A 26,131-nucleotide genomic window follows, 5' to 3' on the forward strand; every position below is an offset into this window, starting at 1 on the left:
CTTTTTGGAATAATTTCAACATACCTTCAATCATCCTTACACAGAGGAGGATGCAGCCAGATACTTTTTAAATTATTCCAGCAACAACACTGCTGAGCTGATGTAGCTGGGAAGGGTCTGATTAACACTGGAAAAGCGACAGATGCAAATAATGGCATGTTTATATCGTGGCTCGTTGGAGCATTTCCTTGCGGCTTGTCCATCTCCACTAAATGCTGCCTGCAATACTGTGCAGTTAACACTGTCCTATCGATTTCAGTGTAGAACAAAACGTAATGAACTCTTTCACCACAACCTTTAGGCTCCCCTAGCCTTTGAGCCAGTTGCCCAATTACTTTTGGTGTCTTTAAAAAAAGGGTGGCACATTTTAAGGAGCTGAATCTCCTGAACTCTTCATTCCAGTTTAAATTTTATTATATTAAATATTATGTCCATGTCAATTATATAACTAGAATTGGAATATGTTTCAGTAAACAGGTAAAAAAACAAACAAACTTGTTTTAGAGTCCAAATATATATGGACCTAATTTTAGGTCGAAGAACATAAAATGCCCTCCCTGACTGTCAGGTATATTTTTTATTACAATTATAATTATAATGAAATTATAATTAATTAATTAATTAATTATAATTTATCAAATTAAGTCATAATATTTTCATAAACAGTTATTGTGTGTTAGGAGATATATTTTAATAAAAGCGTAATAAGGATAAAAATGTTGCAAAATATGTCGATGATTGATGCTTTCTGTGAAAACGAAATCATAGTTTGTTTTTTCCTTTTATCATGAAGTAACGGAACCGGAAGTATCGCTGGGCTGGTTGTGGGTTGGTTGTTAGGCAGAGCATACCAGGTTGAGTTGGTTTGTGTTTGTATTATGACTTTAATGTGGAACATTAGTCGTGATGAACAGAGTTTCTGACTCTATTATGATTATGCTTGTAACATATGGAGAATCGTGGATGTTTCTTTCCCTTGGCGGATAAATCTAAAGGTAAGACGTCGTCTTAAACAAGGGAGGTTCAACGCAAATGCTGGTCGCGTTAGCTTAAATGAGCTTGCAAGCTACTAGATAGAACCGCTTCTGGTGAAATATTTTTGCAATCCTGATGCTAAACATAAACCCTTTTGCCACTCTAACCAGGCGGGCCCTGATTTAAAAAAGTATTACTTTGAAGTCAGCCGGCTACGATGGTTAGCATTAAAAAAAGCTACGGCGAATCATTAAATGAGGTGCTTTTGCAGGTATCAAACAGTATCACTTGGCATTACACGCCACAACACATTTCGCCTTAGAGAAGAAGACCCTTAAGCTGTCAGCAAGGACAAACTTGACAATACACTACAGCATTTATTAGCTGCAGTTAGCGTCGTCTAGAAGCTCTTTGCAATAACTGGATCTTCTAATAAAAGATTAGGCCCCGCCGCATACAATGGGAACTATTCAAAACCTAACAATATTTTATTAATAGTTTGACGTTTATTTACTAAAGTTAAAAAAACCTTGGCGGTCTGGTCCTGATCCTTTATTGGACATGTTAACGTGGGTATCTCGTTCAACCCAGTTTGAGTGTGGGGTTGTTTTGGCCTGGCTTACAGCTCTTATTTACATGTTGAAATTATCAACATCTTTATGTTCAGTGTTAATATCACGGACAGTCAAACTTCAGTTTTTGTTTGTCTGTGTATCAAAGTTCAAATCCTTTTGAAGAGATCATTGGCAAAATGACAATCTTGTGTCAGATCTTTGTTTTAACTGTTGAGACTTTTAAAGCCTCCTCAGCCAAGCTGAGGCCTATACTGTGAAGCAGGAGTTGGATAAACTATGTGTGTTCAACATATTTAGGGTATCTTTCCATTGTCTGGATTCACTTATCTTAACATTGACGATCAGGATAACCGATCACACAAAGCTGGTTATCAAGTCACTGTGTTAACGAAGGGTCTCCCCTGTGCATTCACACGAAATGTGCGGCCAGACATCTGACCAATCACAAAATAGGCGATTCAGGAATCATGTGACTCTTCTTCCATACAAAATTGTTCCTGTGGGTGCTACCTATACTTTAGAGATATTATCAAATTGCAATAAAAATCTTTAAATATCCAGTAAAATGCATCACTGTTTTTAAAAATGATGAGAAAATTCTTCACTTAATCTGGTGATTTGGCGCAAACAATAATTATTTTAATTCTACCTAACAGTTTTATCACTGAGTGGGATTTTGCTGCCATTGATGATTTTTAAGACAGCACCTGCACATTAGAGCTCTACATCTTTAAAATAGATCCATTTAAACATTAAAGTTTACCGTCCCACATCAAATAGCTAGCTGTGTCCTCAACTTTTGATCGGGTGTAAAACAGCCTGTTTCAGTTTAAGCGTTGTTTTCAATAAAATGCATGCTCAAAAGAAATGTTTTGTCTCACTCCCATTCCTTCTTGTTGCATGTTGAAGCTCTACTGGAACCTTGTTAAGATCAAACCATGCAAAATATGGAAAAAACATTTTTTTGGCATTTTTCAAGTGGTCTTAAACTTTTGATCTGGACTGTATAAAGAACAAAAACCAAAGAATGTATACAAAATACAATACTAGTCCTTTAAAAGTAAATACTGCCCTGAGAGTGAGCTGCCTTGGCAGAGATTTGCTTCTTGTTTTAGTTTATTGTATTTATTTATTTAAACTGTGAAAGTTGGAAGTTAAAGTGGGCTGTGAATTGAGCTTATAGTTTTTAAATATATCAGTTTTAAAAGATTGAGCTGAAATCCTACTTCTAGACTGCAACATGTAATAACAATTTCTTTGCTCTCCTTAGGGACTACTTTGCCTACCTTGGACCTGAAAAAATAGTAATCAAAAGATGGAAAAGGTGACACTTCTCTTGTCATCAGTCACAGCTGTAACACTCTCAAACAGAGACTGATAAGAAAAGAAAAGGAACCCTTTGGCATACAGGCAAGAGGGTGAGAAAATTTCCAAAGCGAAAAGACACACTTAGCCAAACAGAGGAAATGGCATTCTTGGACAATCCGGCCATTATCCTGGCTCACATCAGACAATCTCATGTGACCAGTGATGATACTGGAATGTGTGAGATGGTGCTAATAGATCAGGATGTTGATCTTGAGAAGTGCCAGCTTTCTCTGGTCCCTGGTAGCAGCTTTGGGTCAACTGGGTCAGGCCTCCTGAATGAGGGGGGCAGTAGTGTGACAGACAGTCATCCCTGTGACCTCTCTCAGTCTATGGACATCACCTCCAGCTGGGACTTTGGCATTCGTCGGCGCTCCAACACAGGTAAACTCATCTTCAGGCTTTAGCTTGTTAGTTGGGCCAGCTTTCTGTCAGACCTCCCTCCTGTCATTATGGTGGGAGACAGCCAGAAAGCCTGTTCTGCTGCTGTTTGAAGGGGTTTTGTGTGGCTAATCAGGGCCAGTGGTTTCACTGAGTTAAATTGTGTGCACCGCATGTGAAAAGCTTGGGATTACACTGTGGTTCATTGTGCATTTAAGTAATTTATATGATGTGACATATTGCATTAAATATGGTTATGGAGATGACAAATGACACAGCAAAATGAATAATCATTGACTATGTGTCACGCAGCTTCTGTGTGCTCCAAAATCAAGTGCCTACTCTATATAAAACCAAAGTTCTGCAAACATTTCCGCCATGATGACAAAAAGTAAGGGAAAACCACTACTTCAGCAAATGTGGAATTCAGTTTTACATTTTCAGTTTTCTTATTGTTGTTGTTGTCGGTATTATTACCATTACTACTATGGCTCCAGTGGATCATGGGCATGAATGTAATAGTAATTTGGCACTTTTAATAATTTCTTTAAACTGTTCATTTTTCAGGTTGGAATGGTGATTCAGCATACGTTTATAATGACTTACCTAAAGACTTGTGGCGAGTTTTACATTGTCATGGACTGAGAGGATGTTGACCAATAAAGAAGCTCAACTGAAATTTGAAGCTGCCGGCATGCCCAAGCCAAATGCCTTGTGGAAAATATTGCTATGGTCAGACAAGACAAAGCTTGAACTATTTGGCTCAAAATCAATTCAACTCAATTTTATTTATGTAGCACCAGATCACAACAACAGTCGCCTCAAGGCGCTTAATATTGTAAGGTAAAGCCCTTCCCAATAATAACTTATAAGAGTTTTAGGTCAGACTACAATAACCTCAGTTTTTATGTGAATTTGGAAGCAGAAAATCAGGTCATCCAGGTCTTTATGTCTGTAAGAAATTCCTGCAGTTTAAATAATCTGTATGTTATCTGGCTTCATGGATAAATAAAGTTGGGTATCCCTGTGGAACTCCATAGTTAACTTTAGTGTGTGAAGAAGACTCAATTTGCATGAACAAATTGGAGTCTGTTAGCTGCAGTACCTTTAATACCTACAGCATGCTCGAATTGCTGTAATAATCGTGGCTCAAGAGTTGGCAGTTCGTCTTGTAATCGGAAGGTTGCTGGTTCGAGCCCCGGCTCCGACAGTCTCGCTTGTTGTGTCCTTGGGCCAGACACTTCACCCGTTGCCTACTGGTGGTGGTCAGAGGGCCCGGTGGCGCCAGTGTCCGGCAGCCTCGCCTCTGGCAGTGTGCCCCAGGGCAGCTGTGGCTACAATGTAGCTTGCCATCACCAGTGTGTGAATGTGTGTGTGAATGGGTGGATGACTGAATGTAGTGTAAAGCGCTTTGGGGTCCTTATGGACTAAGTAAAGTGCTATACAAATACAGGCCATTTAATATATTATGGTCAACAGTATGGAACGCTGAACTGAGGCCTAGGAGGACAAGCACAGAGATGAGTCCACTGTTTGTCCACATTTGTAACCTTCACTGAAGCTGTTACTGTGCTGTTATAAGCTCTTAAACTTGACTAAAACAATTCAAATAAACCATTCCTCTGCAGAGGATCAGTTAGCTGTTTTACAACTACTATGAATTTTTGAAATGAAAAGAAGATTGGAGATTGGCCCATAAAATTAGCTAAGACAGGTGGGTCAAGTTATGGCTTTTAAAGTAACTGTTTAGCCACTGACAGCTTAAAGGCCTGTCTTACGTACTCAAGTCATAGAGATAGGTTGATTATGTTTAAGCTTGAAGCATTTATTAATGGTAAATGATGCTTCTTTGAGTAGTCTTGTAGGAATGGGGTCTAAAAAGCACAATTTTGGCTGCAGTCCTGAAGAGAAACCTAGGGTGGTTCTTCTTCACTCAGTACTGAATAGTAAGATCTTCCAGCTTTACAGAGGGCTTTTTATAGAGCAAAAAACTAATCTTCCAGGCTAAAATATGATCTTCTAAATGAGTGAGTTGCCATTTCCTCTCCAGCTTACGAGTTATGCTTTAAGGTGTGTATTTGAAAGTAAAAGGATGTGTGTTTTGAGGAGAAAAGATGAGGCTTTTAGACCCAAGAGCACTGTTCCAACAATACTTGTTTTTTTAAAGTCATTAAAGATATAAACTGTACAATCAGTCCACAGTGGAAAAAGAACAGTCAATCCATTTGGATTGATCTATTTTCTGCTAGGTCTAGGCTTCCCCTGCAACCAAGGCCTCCCTTTACCTGACCACCTCCTCTAACTCTTCTGGAAGGAGTATACCAAGACGCTGCCAAGCCAGCTAATCTCTGGGGCATAGGTCTCCCTTGGGGCCAGACATGCTTTGGACACCTCCTCTCGTAGCCTTCCAAGAGACCCGAATGCCTGAACAAGCTCAAGTGTCACCTTTCAATGTGGAAGAGCAGCGGCTCCACTGCAAGCCCCTCTCAAGTGGCCAAGCTCTTCAATCTATATGCAAGGCTGAAGCTCTGCTCTGCCCTCATTCATGAACAAGATTGTGAGATATTTGAAGCCCTCCACTTGGGGTGGTAATTTATTCCTGTGCAAGAGTGGGCTGAGCAGGGAAAACATTACCTAGGCTGCTTTTGTGCTTATGGTTGACTAATGGTGTATCATCGTATTGCTGTAATGCAAGAATATTCCACTATAATACTGCTACTCCTGGCATCTTGTGGGAATATATTCACACTGCGAATTACATGGTTGCCATCAATGACAATAGCTCATTCGAAAAAAATGACTAAGCTATCCTTAACTTTGTTTGCAGTAATAAATACTGCTGCCTGGAAACTGCTCTCACAGATGAAGTTCTTTTTTTTTTTTTTTTTGTTGCTGTTGGGTTTTTTTTTCTGTTTTTTATTTATTTATTTTTTTTGACTCGACTCGACAGAAACATAATTGCAGTAAATTTCATTGAAATAGTGTGATATAATTTTGAGGCTATATTGCCTACCCGTAGTTTCACAAATTGTGTGTCCGGATATTTTGCCCTGTGTAAGAAGTTTGTTGTGTTGTCCTTATGTGGTTAGAATCACAGTAAAAATTGTGCTAATTTAATACAGGTCCTGTCTAAATGTGCTCTTTAGTGCTCCTGATAGCCAGTATAAAAGCAGTGTATTATATAATTTGAAAAGCCACAGCTAGTGTTGTGGTATAAGCTGAATAAAAAATAAATAAATACATAAATAAATAAATAAATAGATACATTTCATATCATGTGTGAAATTTAGTATGCTACCGAGCACTGAGAAACTGATGGGACAACAATACTTCCAGAACCATGCTTAAGTTTATTTGTTCTTTTTATATTTTGTTAATTATTCAAATGGATAAATAACACAAAAAAACCAACCCCCTAAAAAAAAAAGATTTCATTCTCAGTTTCAAAATTGCAGTATTTCTACTGTTAAAAATGACATTCAGAACTATAAACAAGACCAGAATTTAATAGAATAATTCTCCATTTAGATTTGATTATCTTAAAGCACATGCTCTGTTTTTGCTTGCCATTTAATTACTGTTAAGCAATTAAATTGCAAGCACCCACCAGTATTTTACACTCTTAGTGCAAATTGATGATGGTGCCCTCCTTAACGTATAGAAAGCATCTCTATTTGTGCTTCCAAAACAACTTTGACCCAACAGAATAAAGGGACCTCAGTGCTGGGGCTGTTCTGCAGAGTCCAGTAATGGGATGCAGGCAGTAGATCTTCTGCATCCCATGGGTGAATGGTTGGGCTTGTTCCTGGGTGTCTTAGTTAATCTTAATGGGATATGGGATGAGGACCTCGGGAGTTTTGGAGGGTAGAATGACTCGAAATAATGCTGCGAAGGGTGCTTGGTCTCCAGTGTTGTCTATGCAGGGACATCAGAATCCAAAATTGTTAAAATAATCTATGTAATTAACTTCATTTGACAGTGGTATTCATTTTGTTGCTGATTGGCTCATCAGGGATATCCTCAGCTGAGACTCTATATGCCATGGAAAAAGATTATATGGCTAAACAGACCTCACTAACCCACGAGTCTTGCCACCCACCAGAATACAGACTTGGTTGTGTCATGTTCTTCTATTATCCCCATAATCCTAAAGTTTGGTGTTATAATCTAATCTAATCAGTCATCAATTGAGGGGTGTTGGTGTACTATATTGTTTGTTTTGTAAAAATTGTCTATAGTGAGGTTAAAGTGAGTTTGCAACTACTTTCAGAAATTTTATTTGGAAGGAAAAGTTGGTTTTGGTGAAAGAGGGAGTCCAAAGGTAGACATTGTCTCCTTTTGGCTCCCTTGACTTTTGTATTAAGTTTTCTAGAGTGAAGGGGATGGTTTTGGGTTGTGGGTAGAAAGCTGCAATCCTCTGAGACTTTCAGACTTGACACTGGATACTGACCTCTTGTGGCTCTCATCAGGACTTCACCAAGATAGCTGTGACAAACCAGTGGCTGCTGGTAAGACATGGATTAACAACCATGCAAGTTTTATTTTATGCTAGCCCTTTTTGAACTGCTATACTTATTTGTGTACACAACTGTATTTAAAGGGTTGGTCATATTATTAAAAAAATTTACATGCCAGATAGTCAGTGTGGCTTCATGAAAACTAATGGTCTTTTTCTTTAAAGGCTCAATTAGTGGTACTCTATATGGACAAAAGAAGTGAGTCACATCTCTTAATTGTTTAATTCAGGGGTATAAAATTAAGCACCTAGTCATTCTGAAAGCCTTTAAACATTTTTGAGAGAAATGGGTCATTCTAAAGAGCTCACTTAATTGGTTCTCAGCATGGTACTGATATACCACCCTTCCAACATTTATTACCACTATTATTGTGGATTGTTGAGCTGCCTTGGCTTACCTTGGACTTAAATCGATCTCTACTGTACTCACAACGAAGGAGCTTACCCTGCGCTCATCTTGGACTACCACTCCTTGTTCTTACTACTCAGAAACAGACCACTTACAGAAAGGGATAAACTGTAACTAAGATGGTTACAGTCTGGCCAGAAGTGGCTGAGTCTACCCTCAAGTGCTGTTTTGCCAGTACTGATTGGAATCCGTATCATCACGAAGCTACCCAGGGTTCCCACACAGAAATAGAAGTATATCCCTCCTCAGTATAAAAAGTTGCATAGTCTGTCACAAGAACTTAATAGACGTATACCCAAATCAGAAAACAAAGAGACAAACGTCATCCTTTATCTAAACTTTATTCAAAGTTTAGATAAAGGATGACGTTTGTCTCTTGCTGATAGACATACCTTGCATTTAGATTTGGCGGCACTCTAGCCCACAGATGCAGGTACAATCCTAAAAGAGCACTGCAAAGCAAAACTATACATGACAAATTGATAATGCCCTCCTATAACACAATCACCCACGGAGCCTGTGGCAAAGAATACGTGCAATAACTGATCACATGAGCACAGGCAGTTCCCCTATTGTCCATAATACTTCACTCCCTGATGTATTAAACCATTTCTATGCCAATTTTGACAGACTCAATACAGAGACTCCCATCAAAACCCTGCCACCACCAGATGGCCATGTGCCTCTGCCCTCTGAGTTCAGGTCCTCCCTAAACAGAGTGAGTTAACACAAAGCTGCTGGCCCTGACGGTATACCAGAACGGGTGATCAGAGCATGTGGCAGTAAGCTGGTTGAGGTGTTTATTAACATCTTTAACTTGTCCTCAAATGCTTCCAAGTCGACATTATCCTATGCCTAAACAACTACCACTAACTTGCCTGAACGACTACCTCCCTATAGCCCTTACTCCTACTGTAATGAAGTACTCTGAGAGACTTGTGTTTACCCATATTAAAGCCACCACTACCACCACCATTCTCAACCATCATCTCTTTGCCTATCATTCCAGCAGGTTGATGGAGAGTACTGTCTTCACTGTACTATTTATTGGCTGCTGTGGCTCAGGAGGTACAGTGGGTTATGTACTAGTTAGAAGGGTGGTGGATCAGTTTGCCAGCTAGTCCAGTCTTGGCAAAGATCCTGAATCCCCAAGTTGTCCCCAATGCAGTCATCAGAGTGCGACTGTTAGAAAGTTAAACATTCGTGGATATAAAGGTTGTTTTTTTTTTTTTTTAACCTCTGTTTAACTAAGAAGATCCCATTTTGATTAAAAACCCTTGAAACCTTTCAAGGGAGACCTGGCCAAGATGGGCAGCAGCAAGTATCACGCAGTTACAAAAATGACACAATTAACCACACGCAACAACAACACACATACACACACACACACACACACACACACACACACACACACACACACACACAAATGCAAATAAAATTTAATTAAAATGACAAGCAATCTAATTGAAACAGTTGCATGTTATGGATTAAAAGCACTTAATGAAATTAATTTTGTCATTTTCCAGTCATTCTGCAGCTCGTTCCAAGCCAAGGGTGCTAAATGGACAAAAGCTCTTTTGCCAAGTTCAGTTTGTGCAAATGGAACAGAAAGCAACAAGTAATCTTGTGGATGAAGAGAATAACGACCAGCATGTTTGATTGCAAGAAGGGAACATATATAGAAGGCAGCAATCCAATTATTGCCTTACATATAAAGCTATATCAATGAGAGTTATAAAGGTATAAAGTAGAGCAGGGCGATATGACCAAAAATATTTATCATGATATACATTTGAAAATTTGCGATAACGATATAACTGACGATATAATTGACACTAGACAAAATACTTTACAACTCCACAACTTTATTAGTGCAAAAAAAATAAAATAAATGTATTTTCACTTAAACAAGCAGCTGTTTTTTTTTTTTATGTGCATTAAAGTTACAGTGCAAATGCAAATTCCTTGCTGACAGTTTAACAAAAAGGCATTTCCAGTGGAAATTGGTCGACATATCCTCAGCATAACCATGTATAATATCCACAAAATTTAAAAAGAGATTATACTCACACAATACTGTAATATTATGTTGATGCACAGTACGTATCACTTCGTGAGGCTCCTGCCTACGATAGCCGCAATGCTCCGACAATCCATCAAGCGGTGCCGGTTCGTAGCTTAGCAAAGTCGTACTAAAACATTTGACAAATTGTCAAGCGCCGTGTACCACATAAAATCGTTTCGAGGTCAGTAAACACAACCAGAATTCATACATAAGGCACACGGGATTATAAGGGACACTCTTGAGTTTCAGAAAAATCGAAGGATTGATTTAAAGTGTGCCGTATTTTCGAAAAAACACGGTAATAATGACGGCCCGCTAGCATGCTCTACCAAAAATAGTGCCTTGGTGTGTATCTGATGGACGAAAGCTAAACCAGTTCCACACCACTGAAGTTGCAGCATTTTTACAAACCAATTCTGGTTCATCAGTTTCATTCAACGATCCGCTTTCACCTTTCTCATTCTCCGTCGCCGCCGTGCTTTTTCCGCCATGTGCGTATGAAAACAAAGGCACTGTGCATGCGCGTTTTACCCATATTCTATTGCGATATTTCATTTTCTTATCGTTGCCCAACATTATACTGGTATTACCGTGAATGGTGTGATATGGCCCAGCCCTAGTATAAAGGTTCTATCAATGTGTGAGAGACTGGGTGAAAGAGACTTGTGGTAAAAAAAAAAGCTCAGAGTAAAAACGTGCTATATAAGTAGAAGTCAATTTACTTCACTTTGCCCTTAAACACTACTTAACGATTATAGCTCTGTACCATTAGTACCTCTTTCCTTTCTAAGCTGGTCATGAAATTATTTCACCTTGTCCAGCAAATGCAGAGAAAACCCAGTTTTCATCAACTGCAGAAATTGAGCAGGCAACAAGATTTAAATTCCTTAATCTATGTCATTTTCTATAGATACACCTTCTGTCTGATACAAAAATGTCAATAATCCCTACACTTTCTGAGGAGGTTGAAAAATACCTTGGTAGCATCTCCTACTGCACTGTACAAAGCATTATAACATCTTGTATAACAGTGTGGTATGGTAACTAGGCGACTGTTGGTCAAAGGGCCCTGCAGTGGGTAGTAACAGCAGCTGAGCACACTGTTAATAGTGTTAACTGTCAGCAACTTGTCATCAAAGACATCTAAAAGTGTTGCATTCGACATGAGTGTAACTCTATCTCTGACCATATTTCGTAAGTATTTTATCAAATGGACTCTCTTAAACACACATTCATACACTATATTATACACAATGACTGAATCTGAAGCTGTGATATACCGCCACTTCAGCAATAACAGACTAGCAATAAGTTACTAATCGGATATTTTATATACATCTTGTTCTATATTTTATTGTATGATATTGTATTGCATTTTAATTTCCCTCCTTTTTAAATCTTTAATCTTATTCTGTGTTTTATGTTACTTTGCTTTCTGCACAATAACATACAATAACATGATTGATATTGCAAATTTCATTATACCGGCTATGCTTGTTACATGTATAATAAAATAGTAAAGTCAACTGAATCAAACTTTTGGAGAGCAATGACATCCTCTATGTTTGGAAATAATGACTGTTCAGTGATCTACATTCTATAGAAGCAGTTGTTTACAGGAATTTACAATAATTTTCATGATGTGTTGTAAATGATGATCTGTTGGATGTTTAACTAAGTTTTAGTGACTCTGTTTTTGTATGCAAAGAAGTTAATGACCAGCTGTCCTTTCTTTGTAGCCCAAAGACTTGAAAGACTAAGAAAAGAGCGACAGAACCAAATCAAATGCAAAAACATTCAGTGGAAAGAGAGGGCGTCTTCCCAATCAGGTACTGTTCCTAGTCATTTCTAAATACCTTTACTTATTTAAATTGCACATTTTACAAACTTTGTAGTAGCATGTTTTACAAACGTTGTTTTTGCTTGTCATTTATATCCCTTAATGTCATTCTGATTACATAGTTTGCTGAGGATCTGCATGTTCAAATGACTTCATTAGTAATATATATTGAAGCATTTATAGAAGAGTATGTTAACATTTTAAGTAATCAAAGACAAAAATCTGTCTTTATTGAACCTGAATCAGTAACTGAACCAGTGAAGTGAATGACACTTACGTACTATACAGTGGTGTGAAAAAGTGTTTACCTCTTTCCTGATTTCCATTTTTTTTTTTTTTGCATGTCACACTTAAATGTTTGAGATCATCAAACAAATAACACAAGACAGATAACACAAGTAAACAAAATGCAGTTTCTAAATGAATGTGTTGAGAAAACGAACTTCAAAACGTTTAATTATGCAGAGCATAACATGCATGACCCTGAAAGTAACACTGACCCAGATAACCACTTCTACAATAACAACAATAATACTTGTGAGTACTATACAGATGACCAATTCAATATGAATATTAAAATGGCAAATGCATTGTCGGTCATACATTTCAATAGTAGAAGCCTGTATAAAAAATTTTCAAAAATTACAGAATGTTTAAGTAAGTTAAAAAAGTTTAATATAATTGCAATATCAGAAACATGAATTATTTACAATGAACAGGGTGAATAAAAAAGGAGGCGGTGTTGCTTTATATGTAGATAAAGTTTTAAAATGTAGTCTGATTGAATGTATGTCAAGCACCATAGATAACATATTGGAATGTTTTACTATTGAAATCCATGTTGAAAAAGCTAGCAATATAATTATAAGTTGCATCTATAGGACACCAGGATCATGCCTTGACACATTCAATGAAAAACTTGCTGCTATGTTTAGCAACCTAAATGATAAAAAAGTGCAAATAATTTGTGGTGATTTTAATATAGATTTGCTAAACCCAAATGGACATCAGAAAACAACAGATTTCATCAATACAATGTATAGTAACTGCCTTTTCCCTGTAATTATAAAACCAAGTAGAATAACAATTGATACAGCTACATTGATAGATAATATATTCACAAATAAAATTGACTATGAAATAGTAGGTGGACTTCTTATAACTGATATAAGCAATCATCTTCCCGTTTTTGCAATTTTTCAAAATTATTTTGGGATCAAAACTAAACAAAAGAATCAAATATTTGGCATGATACGACATAGAACAACAAGAGCCATTGCTGCCCTCCAGGTGGACTTAAAGGAACAAAATTGGAATGAGGTTTTTGCAAATGAAGATTCAAATAGTGCATATGATGCACTCCTATCAACTGTAATTTCACTATATGAAAAACATTGTCCTTTAATGAAAATCGCTAGAAAGCATCACAGATCAAATAAGCCATGGATCACAAAAGGGATAGAAGATGCATGTAAAAAGAAAAATAATCTATATAAGAGATTCATAAAACAGGACAAAAGATGCTGAAATAAAGTACAAGTTATATAAAAATAGATTAGTAAATATTATAAGAACAAGTAAGAAAGAATATTACCACACATTATTGGAGCAAAGTAGAAGTAACACACAAGAAACATGGAGGATATTAAATAGTATAATCAAAAAGGGCTCAAAAAATAAGAATTATCCAGAGTATTTTAAAAAAGATAAAGATATTGTGCTTGATAAAACTAAAGACATTGTAAATGAATTTAATGATTTCTTTGTAAATGTTGGCTTTAATTTAGCAAAGGAAATTCCAGAGTCAAGAAATAATAACGACCTAAATAAACATATTACTCAGAATGTGTCCTCCATGTTTATTGGTGCTGTAACTCATAGAGAAATAATTAACATTGTGAAAACATTTAAAAATAAAAAGTCCACTGACTGTTTTGGTATTGACATGATGTTAGTTAAAAGTGTTATAGAATATATAGTGCAACCTTTCGCATACATTTGTAATCTGTCCTTTCAAACTGGTATGTTTCCCTCAAAAATGAAAGTAGCAAAAGTTATTCCAATCCATAAAAACTGAGAGAGATGTCAATTTACCAATTACAGACCAATATCACTACTCCCACAGTTCTCAAAAATTTTAGAAAAGTTATTTGTTAATACACTTGATAAATATATTGAGAAGCATAATCTCCTAAGTGATAACCAATATGGCTTTAGAGTGAAAAGGTCCACTTCGATGGCAGTGATGGAACTTGTAGAAGGGATATCTAATGCAATAGATAATAAGGAATATACTGTTGGTGTTTTTATAGACTTAAAAAAGGCGTTTGATACAATTGATCATTCTATATTAATGAATAAACTAGAGAGATATGGTATAAGAGGGATAGCATACAAGTGGATGAAAAGTTACCTGGATGACAGATATCAATATGTCGAAATCAATAATGTAAAATCTAATCAGTTGAAGGTAACTTGTGATGTTCCTCAGGGCTCTGTGCTGGGCCCTAAATTATTCATATTATATATAAATGACATATGTAGTGTTTACAAACTGTTAAAATGTGTATTGTTTGCTGATGATACCACTCTGCATTGCTCAGGTAAAAACCTAGAACAGCTTCTGACTACAGTGGAAAAGGAGTCAAATATATTAAAAAACTGGTTTGATATAAATAAGTTATCGTTAAATATAAACAAAACAAAATTTATTATTTTTGGCACTAGACAAATGAAAAATGTATCTAAAATCAAGGTTAATGGAATTGAAATTGAAAGAGTGTACGAAAATAAATTTCTTGGAGTGATAATTGATGATAAGCTGAGCTGGAAGTCTCATATAAACCATGTGAAAACAAAAATGTCAAATCCATTGCTATTCTCTACAAAACAAAGCATGTCCTGAACAAGAAATCATTATACACACTTTATTGTTCTCTGCTGCTTCCATATATGACTTATTGTCTAGAGATATGGGGTAATGCATATAAAACAAATACTCTTCCTGTTTTAAAGTTACAAAAAAGAGCAATAAGAATTATAAATCAATCAAACTATATAGAACCAACTAACATTTTGTTTATTAATACCCTGAAATTTTATGATTTAGTTGAATTAAAATGGCACAGATAATGTATAAAGCACAAAATAACTTGCTTTGCTGCAGTACTCAGAAGCTGTTTAAAGTCAGAGAGAGTCAATATGACTTAAGGGGAACAGATTTCTTTAAATAAAACAAGATAAGGACAAACGTAAACCAGAGATGTGTTTCTGTTAGAGGAGTTAACTTGTGGAATAGTTATGAAAGTGATTTAAAAAGGTGTTGTTCATTTTCCTTGTTTAAAAACATGTTTAAAAATAGAGTATTAGAAAAATATATAAATCAAGAATGAAAAGAGCAAAAATAATAATTCTGAAACTCTTGGTTGTTTTGCTTTGATGTAGTTACTTATCTAAGGTGGAAAGTTTTTTTGTTTGTTTGTTTTTTGTTTGCTTTGCTTTGTTTTATTCTTTGCTTCGAGCCCTGTGTACAGGAGCTGCATGCTAAAAGATCTTTTGTTAAAAGGGTTGGCGTAATAAGCATATGCTTCAGCCAATACCTTTTGATTAGCCTTGTCTCGTGCTTTCTTGCTTTGTGGTAATCTTTATTCTGTATTCACTGAGATATTTGAATGCTAATCAATAAAATCACCAATCACAATATGTGTTTATGGCAGAGTTCTAAGACGAAAACCACTGCTGAAAAAAAAGGAACATAAAGACTCGTCTCAGTTTTGCAAGAAAACATCTTGAGAAATCCCCAAGACTTTTTCCCCAAGTGTTTTGTGGACTGACTAGACAAAAGTTGAACTTTTTGGAAGGTGTGTGTCCTTATACATTTGGCTTAAAAGTAATACAGAATTCAGAAAAGGAACATCATACCAACAGTAAAATATCATGGTGATGTGATGGTCTTGGACTGTCTTGCTGCTTCAGGTCCCATAAAACTTGCTGTGGTAAATGAACCACGAATTCGGTTCATGTTCGAAAACCCTCCAGTGTGGCTTAATTACAACCATTCTGCAAAAATGAATAAACCAAAATTCCTCCACATGGCTGGAAAAAATCATTGTCAGTTATTGCAAACATTTGATTGCAGTTGTTGCTGCAACTGCTGTTGTTGTCTGGCCAAACCAGTTATTAGGTTTAGGGTGCAATAACTTTTTCACACAGGGCCATGTAGGTTTGGAATTTTTCCCTGCTTAATAATCATTAATTCATTTGAAAACTGCATTTTGTATTTACTTTGGTTATCTTTGTCTAAAATTGAAATTTGTTTGATGATCTGAAACATTTAAGTGTGACAAACATACAAAAAATAGGACATCTGGAAATGGTCAAACATTTTTTCACACCAGTGTATCAACATGAGGTATTTGATAAAATCTCCTGAAATTCTCAGCAAAACCTCTAAGATAATGTGTTTAGATTCAGACACAAAAGCTCTTTAGTTGACAAAACTCCATCAGTATACGTTAACTCTTTTTTTTCTGTTTCTGTGTGTTCTGTCCAGTGGAAGATCTGGGGTCTCTGTTTGAAAAGCGCGACTTTAAAGACAGGCCACGGACAGCTGGTACAAAATCCACTTTGTCACTGAGGCTTGAGCAGTGTCCTCAGCAGCTCAATAATCCCTTCAATGAATACTCTAAATTTGATGGCAAGGTGAATTATTCAACATTTTATTTAGGTTTATTTGGACATTAAATAATAGGATTTGAATCCAGTTTTGTAGAGTGGGAAAACCTTTGTCTTCAATTTGATTTTCTTCAAGAATTGATAAGCTTTTTCTTTGTATAGGTTTTTCCATATATCATGATAGTCAAGACAGTACTCAATTTTCACTCAATTCAGGGTGAAAATTTTGTTTCTAACTAAATAAGCAGTTATAAATTTTATTTAAGTTATTACCCAAATAATCGCAACACAGTTTTAATCTAATTGTGTATTTATTTCTCCTTTGGCATTTGATGGTAGAATGCCACAGTAGAAATAAATCATTTCATTTGTTGGGTAGGACTTCAAAAAGCTTTGTGTTTTGAAGTATGCCTCAAAGGCATATGGTGCTATCAAGCATTTTCAGCAGGTGAATCTGTGCAGCCACACAATTGACAGACATACGAACGTGCTTATGCTGATGATCTAATCTGATGACAAAATGTACATCACTTTGACCCATGCTGACTCTAGCAGCCTGATGTAATTTTTTTTACTGTACAATGCTCTCTTCAACTTTAGGGCCACATCGGTACCACAGCTACAAAAAAGATAGACGTCTACCTATCAATGCAAATGACTCAGGAGAAAGTACATCCAATGACAGTGGTGACCATTGCCAATGCCCGTGTCCATGACCTCATTGGACTTATCTGTTGGCAATACACAAGCGAGGGACGAGAACCCAAACTCAAGTGAGCACAAAATGGCTAAAAAAATAAAACTGCTACATTTCACAGGATGTCTTTTTCTTTGTAACACACTTTTTCTGTCTCTCTATATCTAAATCCTTCCACATGTCCAACAGTGAAAATGTGAATGCTTATTGCCTTCACATTGCTGAAGATGATGGCGAGGTAGACACTGACTTCCCTCCGCTAGACTCCAATGAGCCAATACACAAGTTTGGTTTCAGCACTCTGGCCTTGGTGGAGAAATACTCCTCCCCTGGCATCGCTGCCAGGCAGTCACTGTTTGTTAGAATGTAAGTATGAAAAGAATGATATATCACTTACAACAACAAATGGTGGAAAGCTGATAGAGTTGTCTAATTATAGATACTTACACAAGTCTTGCTAGGACTAAGATAATGATTTACATCTATGAATAAAACTACATTGTTGGGACAGCACAAAATGACGTAAACAACCAGTTTGGCTGTGTAGGTTCACAGTCTCACAGTCGTCCAGGTCATGGTAGCCTTAAGAGCTAAACAGGAAGGCAACATATGTTTTTTTTGTTTGTTTGCTTTGTTTTGTTTTGTTTTGGCTTTTCGTGAAGACGATTCACCTCTCAAACAAGAGGCTTCTTCAGTTTTAAAAGTTGACAGCCAATGTATTTAAACAGTAGTTGGGTTGTCCCTTAGGAGGTGATTATTGACCCACTATTAATCATGTGCATCATCACATAAGTTGTGAAAAAAGGCATGGGTCATTAGCATCAGGGTTTTGGGTAAAACCACTGTGAGACCTTGCCTTGTCCTGTCATGTGACCTATCGAGGTCACCTAACACAACTTGAGTTTAGAACAACGGTTAACATCCCCTTTTTAGCTGGTGGCATGGTGATTTTTTGTTCTTTATTTAGAGATGTAATTGCCTTTTCTTCAATCGTGATGTTGGATGGAGATGGTCTTGCAGTGGAGATGATAGCTGAAATCTATAATTAATTAAAGTTAATTATGGAGTTCCACAGGGTTCTGTGCTAGGACTAATTCTGTTTACATTATACATGCTTCCCTTTGGCAGTATCATTAAAAGATATATATTGATATCGAACTTGAAGGAATAGCTTAAAGATATGAAAACCTGGATAACCACTAATTTTCTGTTCACAAATTTATATAAGAATGAGGTTATTGTACTTGGCCCTAAAAGTCTTTGAAATATGGTATCTAACCAGATGCCAACTCTGGATGGCATTAACCTCGGCCTTGAGTAACGCTGTGAGGAATCTTAGACCCATTTTTTTTAATATGATCATGTCATTCAGTGCTTATATTAAACAAATAGGTTGGTATGCTTTCTTGCATTTGTGCAGTATCTATAAAATTAATAACATCATGTCTTAGAGTGATAAAGACTTCTTTGACTTCTAAGCTGGACTACTGTAATTTCTTATTATCAGGATGTCCTATAAGCTGATGTAAAAATCAGCGAATCCAAAATGCTGCAGTAAGAATACTGACGGGGACTAAAAAGGGAGAGCATATTTTTTCCTATATGGGCTTCCCTTCATTGGCTCCCTGTTAAATCCAGAATCAAATTTAAAATCCTTCACCTCATACAAGGTCTTGAGTAAACAGGCCCCATCTTATCTTAATAATCTAATCACACCAATGAAGCCCTTTGCTCTCAGACTGCAAACTTACTTGTTGTTTCTGGAGTATTCAAAAGAAGAATGGGACATAGAGTATTAACTTCCAGGCCCCTCTTCTGTGGAATCAGCTTCAAGTTTGGATTCGGGAGATGGACACCCTCCCTGATTTGGCGCTATATAAATAAAATGGCATTTAAATATTTCCAGTATTAAACGATGTTAGGGTGTGCACAAGTAAATTTTTACAGGCTGATTATTTTGTGCTGCATTTAAATAAATATTTGAATATTTGCCAACAGGAAGGCATTTGTATACAACAGTAATACTGTTTATTTGTTAAAAGAAAGGTCTATGGTAATAATTTCTTCAAAAACTATTAAAGTAAAATGTTCCAAATAAGGTATTTGAGATTAGAAATAAATGAAGTGGCTATTCAAAACAAACAGCATATTGAAACTTCCTGCTGTTTGCAAATTAAAAGCAGGACACAGTAGACTATTTATTCAGATTACAATCTTGTCTTCGTGTCTTCAGCTTAGCAGTTTGTGCTAGCACAAAAAAAAGTACCTTGATACTCGCATCTTATTGCTATGAAACAATCAGAACCATTAAATGTTGCTTAATGCATTCTTAATTATTTTATATTTTTCCATTTTAGAAATGCTGCTCATGGTTTTTCTCTAATTCCGGTGGACAATTTGAAGGTGACTATGAAGGAAATTCTCCAGAAAGCTCTCAAGAAGAGGAAAGGTTCACAGAAAGGCTCAGGTAATGATGTTTGCACCATTTATTCCCTTCTCTCTTTAATGCAAGTAAGACAGTGTGCTGTCTTTTTATGATCTGTAAGTTACAGTTTCTGTTTTCCTTGAATTATCCATAAATATAATCCATAAATATAATTTTTATCCATAATCTTTATCCATAAATATAATCTCTTTTGGATACATTGGGCATAATTCTACATCTTTGTATTTTGTGTCTGAAAATAGTTTTTGGCATGTTTTACTATATACCTCACATTGCTAGATAAGGAGTGATTAACCTACAGACTGCCTAGATTGTAACTTGACTTTCCACCCCGAGTGCCATATACAGATACAGGCACTTAGCAAGCTGCGGGTGGCAGTTATGAGAGCTGAGTGTCAGTCATTTTCCAGTCACTTCCCAGATGCTGGGAGTCCTCCCTCCTTCTCCTGGGACATCTCTGCTTTCTACTATGAACACGCTTTTCATAAAGTTGCAGAATGTTACCGTGTGTAGGTGTTTGAGGATAGCATGTCAGTGATGGAAATAAGTATCTCTTTTAATCAACAAGAGTTTTGTTTCTGAGAGACGGTAATTTTATTAACTGTGTTTGGTCTAAAGAAGTCAAACCAAAGAAGGTTCACATTACAGGAATTCGGAGGAGACAAAGGGAATGGCTAGAAATTTAATAATACATAGAATATCTTTGCTCTTAAGAGGGAAGTTTGGTGGAGTAGAGCTGCAGTGACCCTAATGACACTGGTCTCTAATTAGTGACAGCAACCAGTGGTTGTAGAGCATAAAACATTTCACTTTGAAACTCTCCTTCTAAAATATGATTTTGACACATGAATGAATATGAATTTGACAATTTGACACATGAGACATGCAGACTTCAGGAGGAGTTACAGTATCTGATTAGTCCGAAGGTCACGGGGAAAGGAGGATCCCAGATTATTTTGGATATGTTTCTTTTTTTAAAAATATATATTTATATAGCTACAGTTCCAGTTGTTACCAGTAGCTTTCCTATTAGTTAACATTTCATTGTACTTGAACAACTGCAGCACAGTCAAACAATTAGTCTGGCACCAGTTTGAAAGTAACAACTAAAAACAAGACCCAAGTTGTTAAAAAATAACTTTCTCATAAGAGTTTTACAATATCAATAAAAGTTGTCAGTGCTGTGTTGATGTAAATACTCTTATTCTCAAACAGGGCCCTTGTATCGCCTCGAGAAGCAGACCGAGCCAAATGTAGCAGTAGACCTGGACTCCTCACTGGAGAGCCAGAGTACCCTGGAATTTTGCCTGGTCAGAGAAAACAGTAAGTGATCTTAGAATGACTGTTGTCATGAGACCTCTATACAGCAAACTTTTTGCATGGACTAAGTAAGGTACATACAAAAGTTATTATGTTTGGAAAAAGTGTCTGGACTTCTTTAAGTTTCTTGACGACGTTTCACCTCTCATCTGAGAAGCTTCTTCAGTTGGCTTTTTCACACCTTAGCTTGTGTGAAATGTCTTCAAGAAACTTAAAGTCCAGACGCATATTCTCGACGCCAGAATATGTCAAGTGTGTTGTACAGCTCGCTCTATGCTCTTTCATATGAAATATTACTCGATATGGTTTCTTTAAAACAAAACAAAAATGAAAGACCAACTTTGACCTTGGGCACTAAAAGTGAAGGTCAAGGTCAGATGCTTAGCCAACCTAGGTACTCATATCCTACTATACTGTTAATTTTAAAGGCAATTAATTAAAAAAATATGTGTAATCTAAAATGTATACTGATTTTCAGATTTGGTGTGACCTTGATCTTGATGTTGACCCAGTTTTCACCTAAATTAAATTGCCTAGAGTTGGCGTGAACTCGACGTTGACCCAGTTTTTACTGACATTAAATCAGTTGGAGCTATTTTGGTATCTATTCAACAGAATAAAAAAAAAATATTTTGGAAAATTTGGACGCTAGACTGCTAACAAACAAACAAACAAACAAACCGATTACATATTTTCTTCCTTCTGGAAGAGCAACATCAAAGTTTTAGTATAGCCCTTGCCCTTCAGGGGTAGTTGGACTCTCTGAGTGCTCTTGTTTTCTTTCTGTCTTCAGGCTCCAGAGGTGAAGAGAGTTCAGAGGAAGACCCTCCTATTGACATCACCACAGTCCAAGACATGTTGAGCAGTCATCACTACAAGTCCTTCAAGATCAGCATGATCCACAAACTGCGTTTCACCACAGATGTCCAGCTAGGTACAAACTGCTTGATGCACATTATCTGCTTACAATTTGCAGTCAGTATTTTTTAATTAAATTCATTGTGTGCAGCTTACAAAGATTTTTTTAATGGATGTTTTATGATTATTAATAATTGAAATACAATGGGTCCCTATTTCTCGACAAAGAATGATGCATCTCATATTTAGTGATTTTTGAATAGCAGCTGTATTGGCTACTAATATTTTTTTTTTTTTTAAATGCTTTTAAAAAAAAAAAATTCATTGTTTAAACTTGTAATAAAACAGTTTTTAAAAAACAGTCAAAACAACTAGAGGTAACAAATTTATTGCAAGTATGCATGGTGGAAATTAGCAGATCCTCAATGCGAAGATGAAGATCCTCAGGTGGATGGTGGGCTTAACCCGCCTGGATCGTGTGACGAATGAAGGTGTTCGAAAATGACTCGGAGTTGCCCCGATCGAAAAAAAGATGAGGGAAGCGTGCCTACGGTGGTATGGACATGTCATGCGCAGTGAAGAAAATTTGGTGTCAAGAACAGCCCTCTGGCTTGACCCTGGAAGCTGGCGACCGCAAGGAAGACAGAAAAACAAAAATAAAAAATGCGTGGCTACCACGACATTCTGCAGCGCCCACAGTGAATGTGTATCATGTGTGAAATTCATTGACCGTCATGTTTTACATATGGGTATCTCATCAGGGATTTCAGGAGAAAAACTGGAGATTGATCCTGTCACCAATCAGAAAGCCAGTACTAAGTTCTGGATTCGGCAGAAACCCATTTCCATTGACTCGGACCACCTTTGTGCTTGTGACCTTGTGGAGGAAAGAAGCCCTAGTGAGTGGACCACAGAAACATTAGGTCACCCTGCACATGTCAACACGATATTCATGTACTTAAACCTTCGTTACCTTTAAGGTTTATTTTGCTTTTATCCATTTATCTACATCTACACTACTCAAAAATTAAAGGAACACTCAGTTCCTCATCCCAGAAGTCAGTTAAACTTCTGGGATATTGATCTGGTCAATTTAAGTAGCTTACGGGGTTATTGATGCATTTCAGCTGTTTTGGTGTTAATGAAATTAATGAAAGGTGCACTAGAACGACACACGCCAAATCATACTGACATTCTTGTTGACATTCAAATTGTTTCATTTCCTGCTCCTATCCTGTAGTCAGCCCAGAATGGTTGTTGGACAAGTTTGTGTCATTTTTGTCTAATGAAACATGTTTTTCCTTTTTGTTTTACAGGTCATGCAATATTTAAACTCACTTATCTCAGCAATCATGACTACAAGCCTCTCTACTTTGAGTCTGATGCTGCTACTGTCAATGAAATAGTGCTGAAGGTGAGTTTGAGCTAAATGTCTGTGCTGGAGCACATTTCTGTGAGGACAAAGATTTAACAGTTTTGATTTAGTTAGTTATTCTAATACCTGCTAAATATGGCAAAGCAGGAGTGGCAAAAGAGACTAAGCAGATCAGAACAATCTCTGGAATGTTAAAAGAACGAATGTTTACGCAAGTACAGTTTAATGTACTTATTTCCCTTGATGATTTTCCTTTTGTTGGTCAGCTTTGATTAGATTGCAGTGCCCTTCAACTCGTTAAAACTATTGCATAATTTTTATTTGCAAATGTACACCATGAGTACAAAGAGACTCACATGTCTGTAGTTGCTGATGTGTGACACTCTTTGCAGAGATGCTGCACACAGGCAGTGCTTCAGAATATCATGTTTCATGATCCACCAGGACAAAACCAAAAATTATATCCTCGTGCACTTGGTGAAATGGCTCAATGAGGTCTTTGCCAGTGAGCTCAAATGGAACATCCATTAATAGGAAAGGGCATAAAGGTGACTTTGGAAAGGCTAGTTGGTGCTATTTAACATTCTGAGCAGGATGCACACAAGCAGTGCACATCTCTTCAGGCTCAGGAAATTGAATTGGGTCATAATTTGGTCCAAAGTTTTAGCATACCATATGCCTCAACAATTATTTCCCACCAAAAACTGTTCTCTTCAGTGCGAGTGTCAGGACTCAATAGATAAAGTCTGTCCCTTATCTCTCCTGTATCTTTTGTGCTATGGACATTACATATTCATAGCTCTTGTTAGTACACCCCCAAACATTGCTCTACCAACCTATTAAACCTGGGTCAGTCAACTAGGAGCTATTTCTGTTCATTTTGCCTGTGTTTTATGTCCGCTAATCACCATGGGATATTTGTAAACGTCACCATGTGCATACATGGTGACGTTTACAAATATCCCACTCTACTTCCGCCAATGCCCCAGGGCAAACCAGGTTCTGTTAAATCAGTGTCTGTGTACAGCTCAAGTCAATGCCGGTTGTGTTATAAGGCTGACCGCATGGATCACCCAACCTCCTCGGGTGGCTGTCTGCATTTCCAACACTCCTGGCCTGATGTGTGCGTGGCTTCCTAAGAGCTGGAAACAGTGCTTGTAACCTCTAGGTTCTGAGGAGTGAAATGCATGGATAAAGGGTTAGCGAGAGTGCCATTTGGTAGCTTTGGTTGGGTTGATGGGGCAGCAGGTAGTTTTCTCTTTGGTGCTGGCACTGGTTCCTGCAACCTTCAACCTTTTAGCATAGGCAAAAGGTCAGTCCTCTGCTTCCAGCCTAGAGCTGCTGAAGCAAGGGGGAAATTGCTGGACCAGTCCAGCAGATGTGTGCTTGAAAGTAAATGTTTACTATGACTGCCTGTATTCTTTCCATCTTGTTCATGCCAAAAAATGCTTTTTTGTGACTATCAAACTGTGTGATTGTTGGGATTTGAAGAAATGAGAGCAAATTATGCATTTTTGTTTTATGCTGTTAGAAACAAAGTGCGTTAAGATACAATTTTAAAATGGCTTCTTTGCTAAGTTGTTATGTGACACTGTTTAATCCCTTGAGTTTCAAACACCTTCAGCTAATACTGAAGACCAGTTATTAAAGAAAGAAAGAAAGAGCAGAAAGTCTGGATCCTTAGAAGGAAGATGTAAAGAAAAAAGGGGTGGCTCAATAATTTTTCACAGTACTGTATTGCAGTGTTTGAAATACAAATGAATGCATCACACAAATCTTTTAAGTCAATTCATAATTTTTAGTTTTTCCCGATTTTTTTTTTTTTTTTTTTTTTTCAGGTAAACTACATCTTGGAGTCCCGGGCCAGCACCTCCCGTGCTGATTACTTTGCCCAGAAACAACGAAAACTGAGCCGCCGGACCAGCTTCAGTTTCCAGAAGGAGAAGAAGACTGGGCAATAGACGGGCTCCTCTGCCACCTGTCAGTACATTCTCTGTATACAGCCTTGTATATAGCCTTGTATATGGAGAGCATCAACCTAAATCTACAATCCCTATAAAGAAGACTGGCAGAAATGTGACAACAGATGAAAATGAGAGGAAGAGAGCAATGGTTAGAAAATGGTCCTGCAGGATATACGTCTGCTTCAGCAGAGCAAGGTGGAGGTTCCTGAAACTTCACCAATGTCAAGTCATTCTTTTTCTAAAATTGAAAAAAAGACTTGTTTTGGCTGTTGTGTTTTTGTCAGTTTTTTTAACTTTTTGTTCATTCATTGCCTCTGAATCTAAGCTCTGTCCTCAAAGTTGGATTTGTAGAGCTTCAACAAGTTGGCAATGTGCACGAAAAAAAATCAAAGCTACAGACTGTATTATTGCTTTTGTCCTCCTCGTCTAACAGATTTAACATAATGTGAAAATAAAGGTTTCACATTTTTAATGTATTGTAAAGAGATATTTTTTATTTAGGAAATGAAAAGGTCTCTCTGGACTTTGTTGTTGGGTATGTCAGTCTAACATCAAAGCATTTTTTTCAGGCATATATTTAAAAAAAAGTATTTTAATAGCAAATATTCTTCATGCTTTAAGAAGATCAAACACTTTTAGAAATAAAAAAATGTTAATTTGAAAGTTTTAAA

The 26,131-nt window shown here is 36.9% G+C and overlaps 1 protein-coding gene across 1 annotated transcript; it reads left to right on the plus strand.

The window, feature by feature from the left end:
• The first annotated feature begins 804 nt into the window (after positions 1-804).
• mapkap1 (MAPK associated protein 1) lies at positions 805-26,131 on the plus strand. The gene is made up of 12 exons (XM_003439463.4): positions 805-995; positions 2,821-3,299; positions 12,026-12,115; positions 16,679-16,827; positions 17,401-17,573; positions 17,687-17,863; positions 19,855-19,964; positions 21,159-21,266; positions 22,057-22,197; positions 22,883-23,020; positions 23,438-23,535; positions 25,335-26,131. The coding sequence occupies exons 2-12, from the start codon at positions 3,017-3,019 to the stop codon at positions 25,455-25,457; spliced, it is 1,590 nt and encodes a 529-aa protein (XP_003439511.1). The 5' UTR covers positions 805-995; positions 2,821-3,016; the 3' UTR covers positions 25,458-26,131.

The sequence above is a fragment of the Oreochromis niloticus genome, linkage group LG7, assembly GCF_001858045.2.
Source record: "Oreochromis niloticus isolate F11D_XX linkage group LG7, O_niloticus_UMD_NMBU, whole genome shotgun sequence".
Classification (NCBI taxonomy): domain Eukaryota; kingdom Metazoa; phylum Chordata; class Actinopteri; order Cichliformes; family Cichlidae; genus Oreochromis; species Oreochromis niloticus.

Excerpts from the sequence above, each read along its gene's own strand:
- mapkap1 (XM_003439463.4), top strand. The coding sequence starts at position 3,017 with ATGGCATTCTTGGACAATCCGGCCATTATCCTGGCTCACATCAGACAA. Across the intron at positions 17,574-17,686 it reads GGACGAGAACCCAAACTCAA|TGAAAATGTGAATGCTTATT; the intron begins GTGAGCACAAAA and ends CATGTCCAACAG. Across the intron at positions 23,536-25,334 it reads TCAATGAAATAGTGCTGAAG|GTAAACTACATCTTGGAGTC; the intron begins GTGAGTTTGAGC and ends TTTTTTTTTCAG.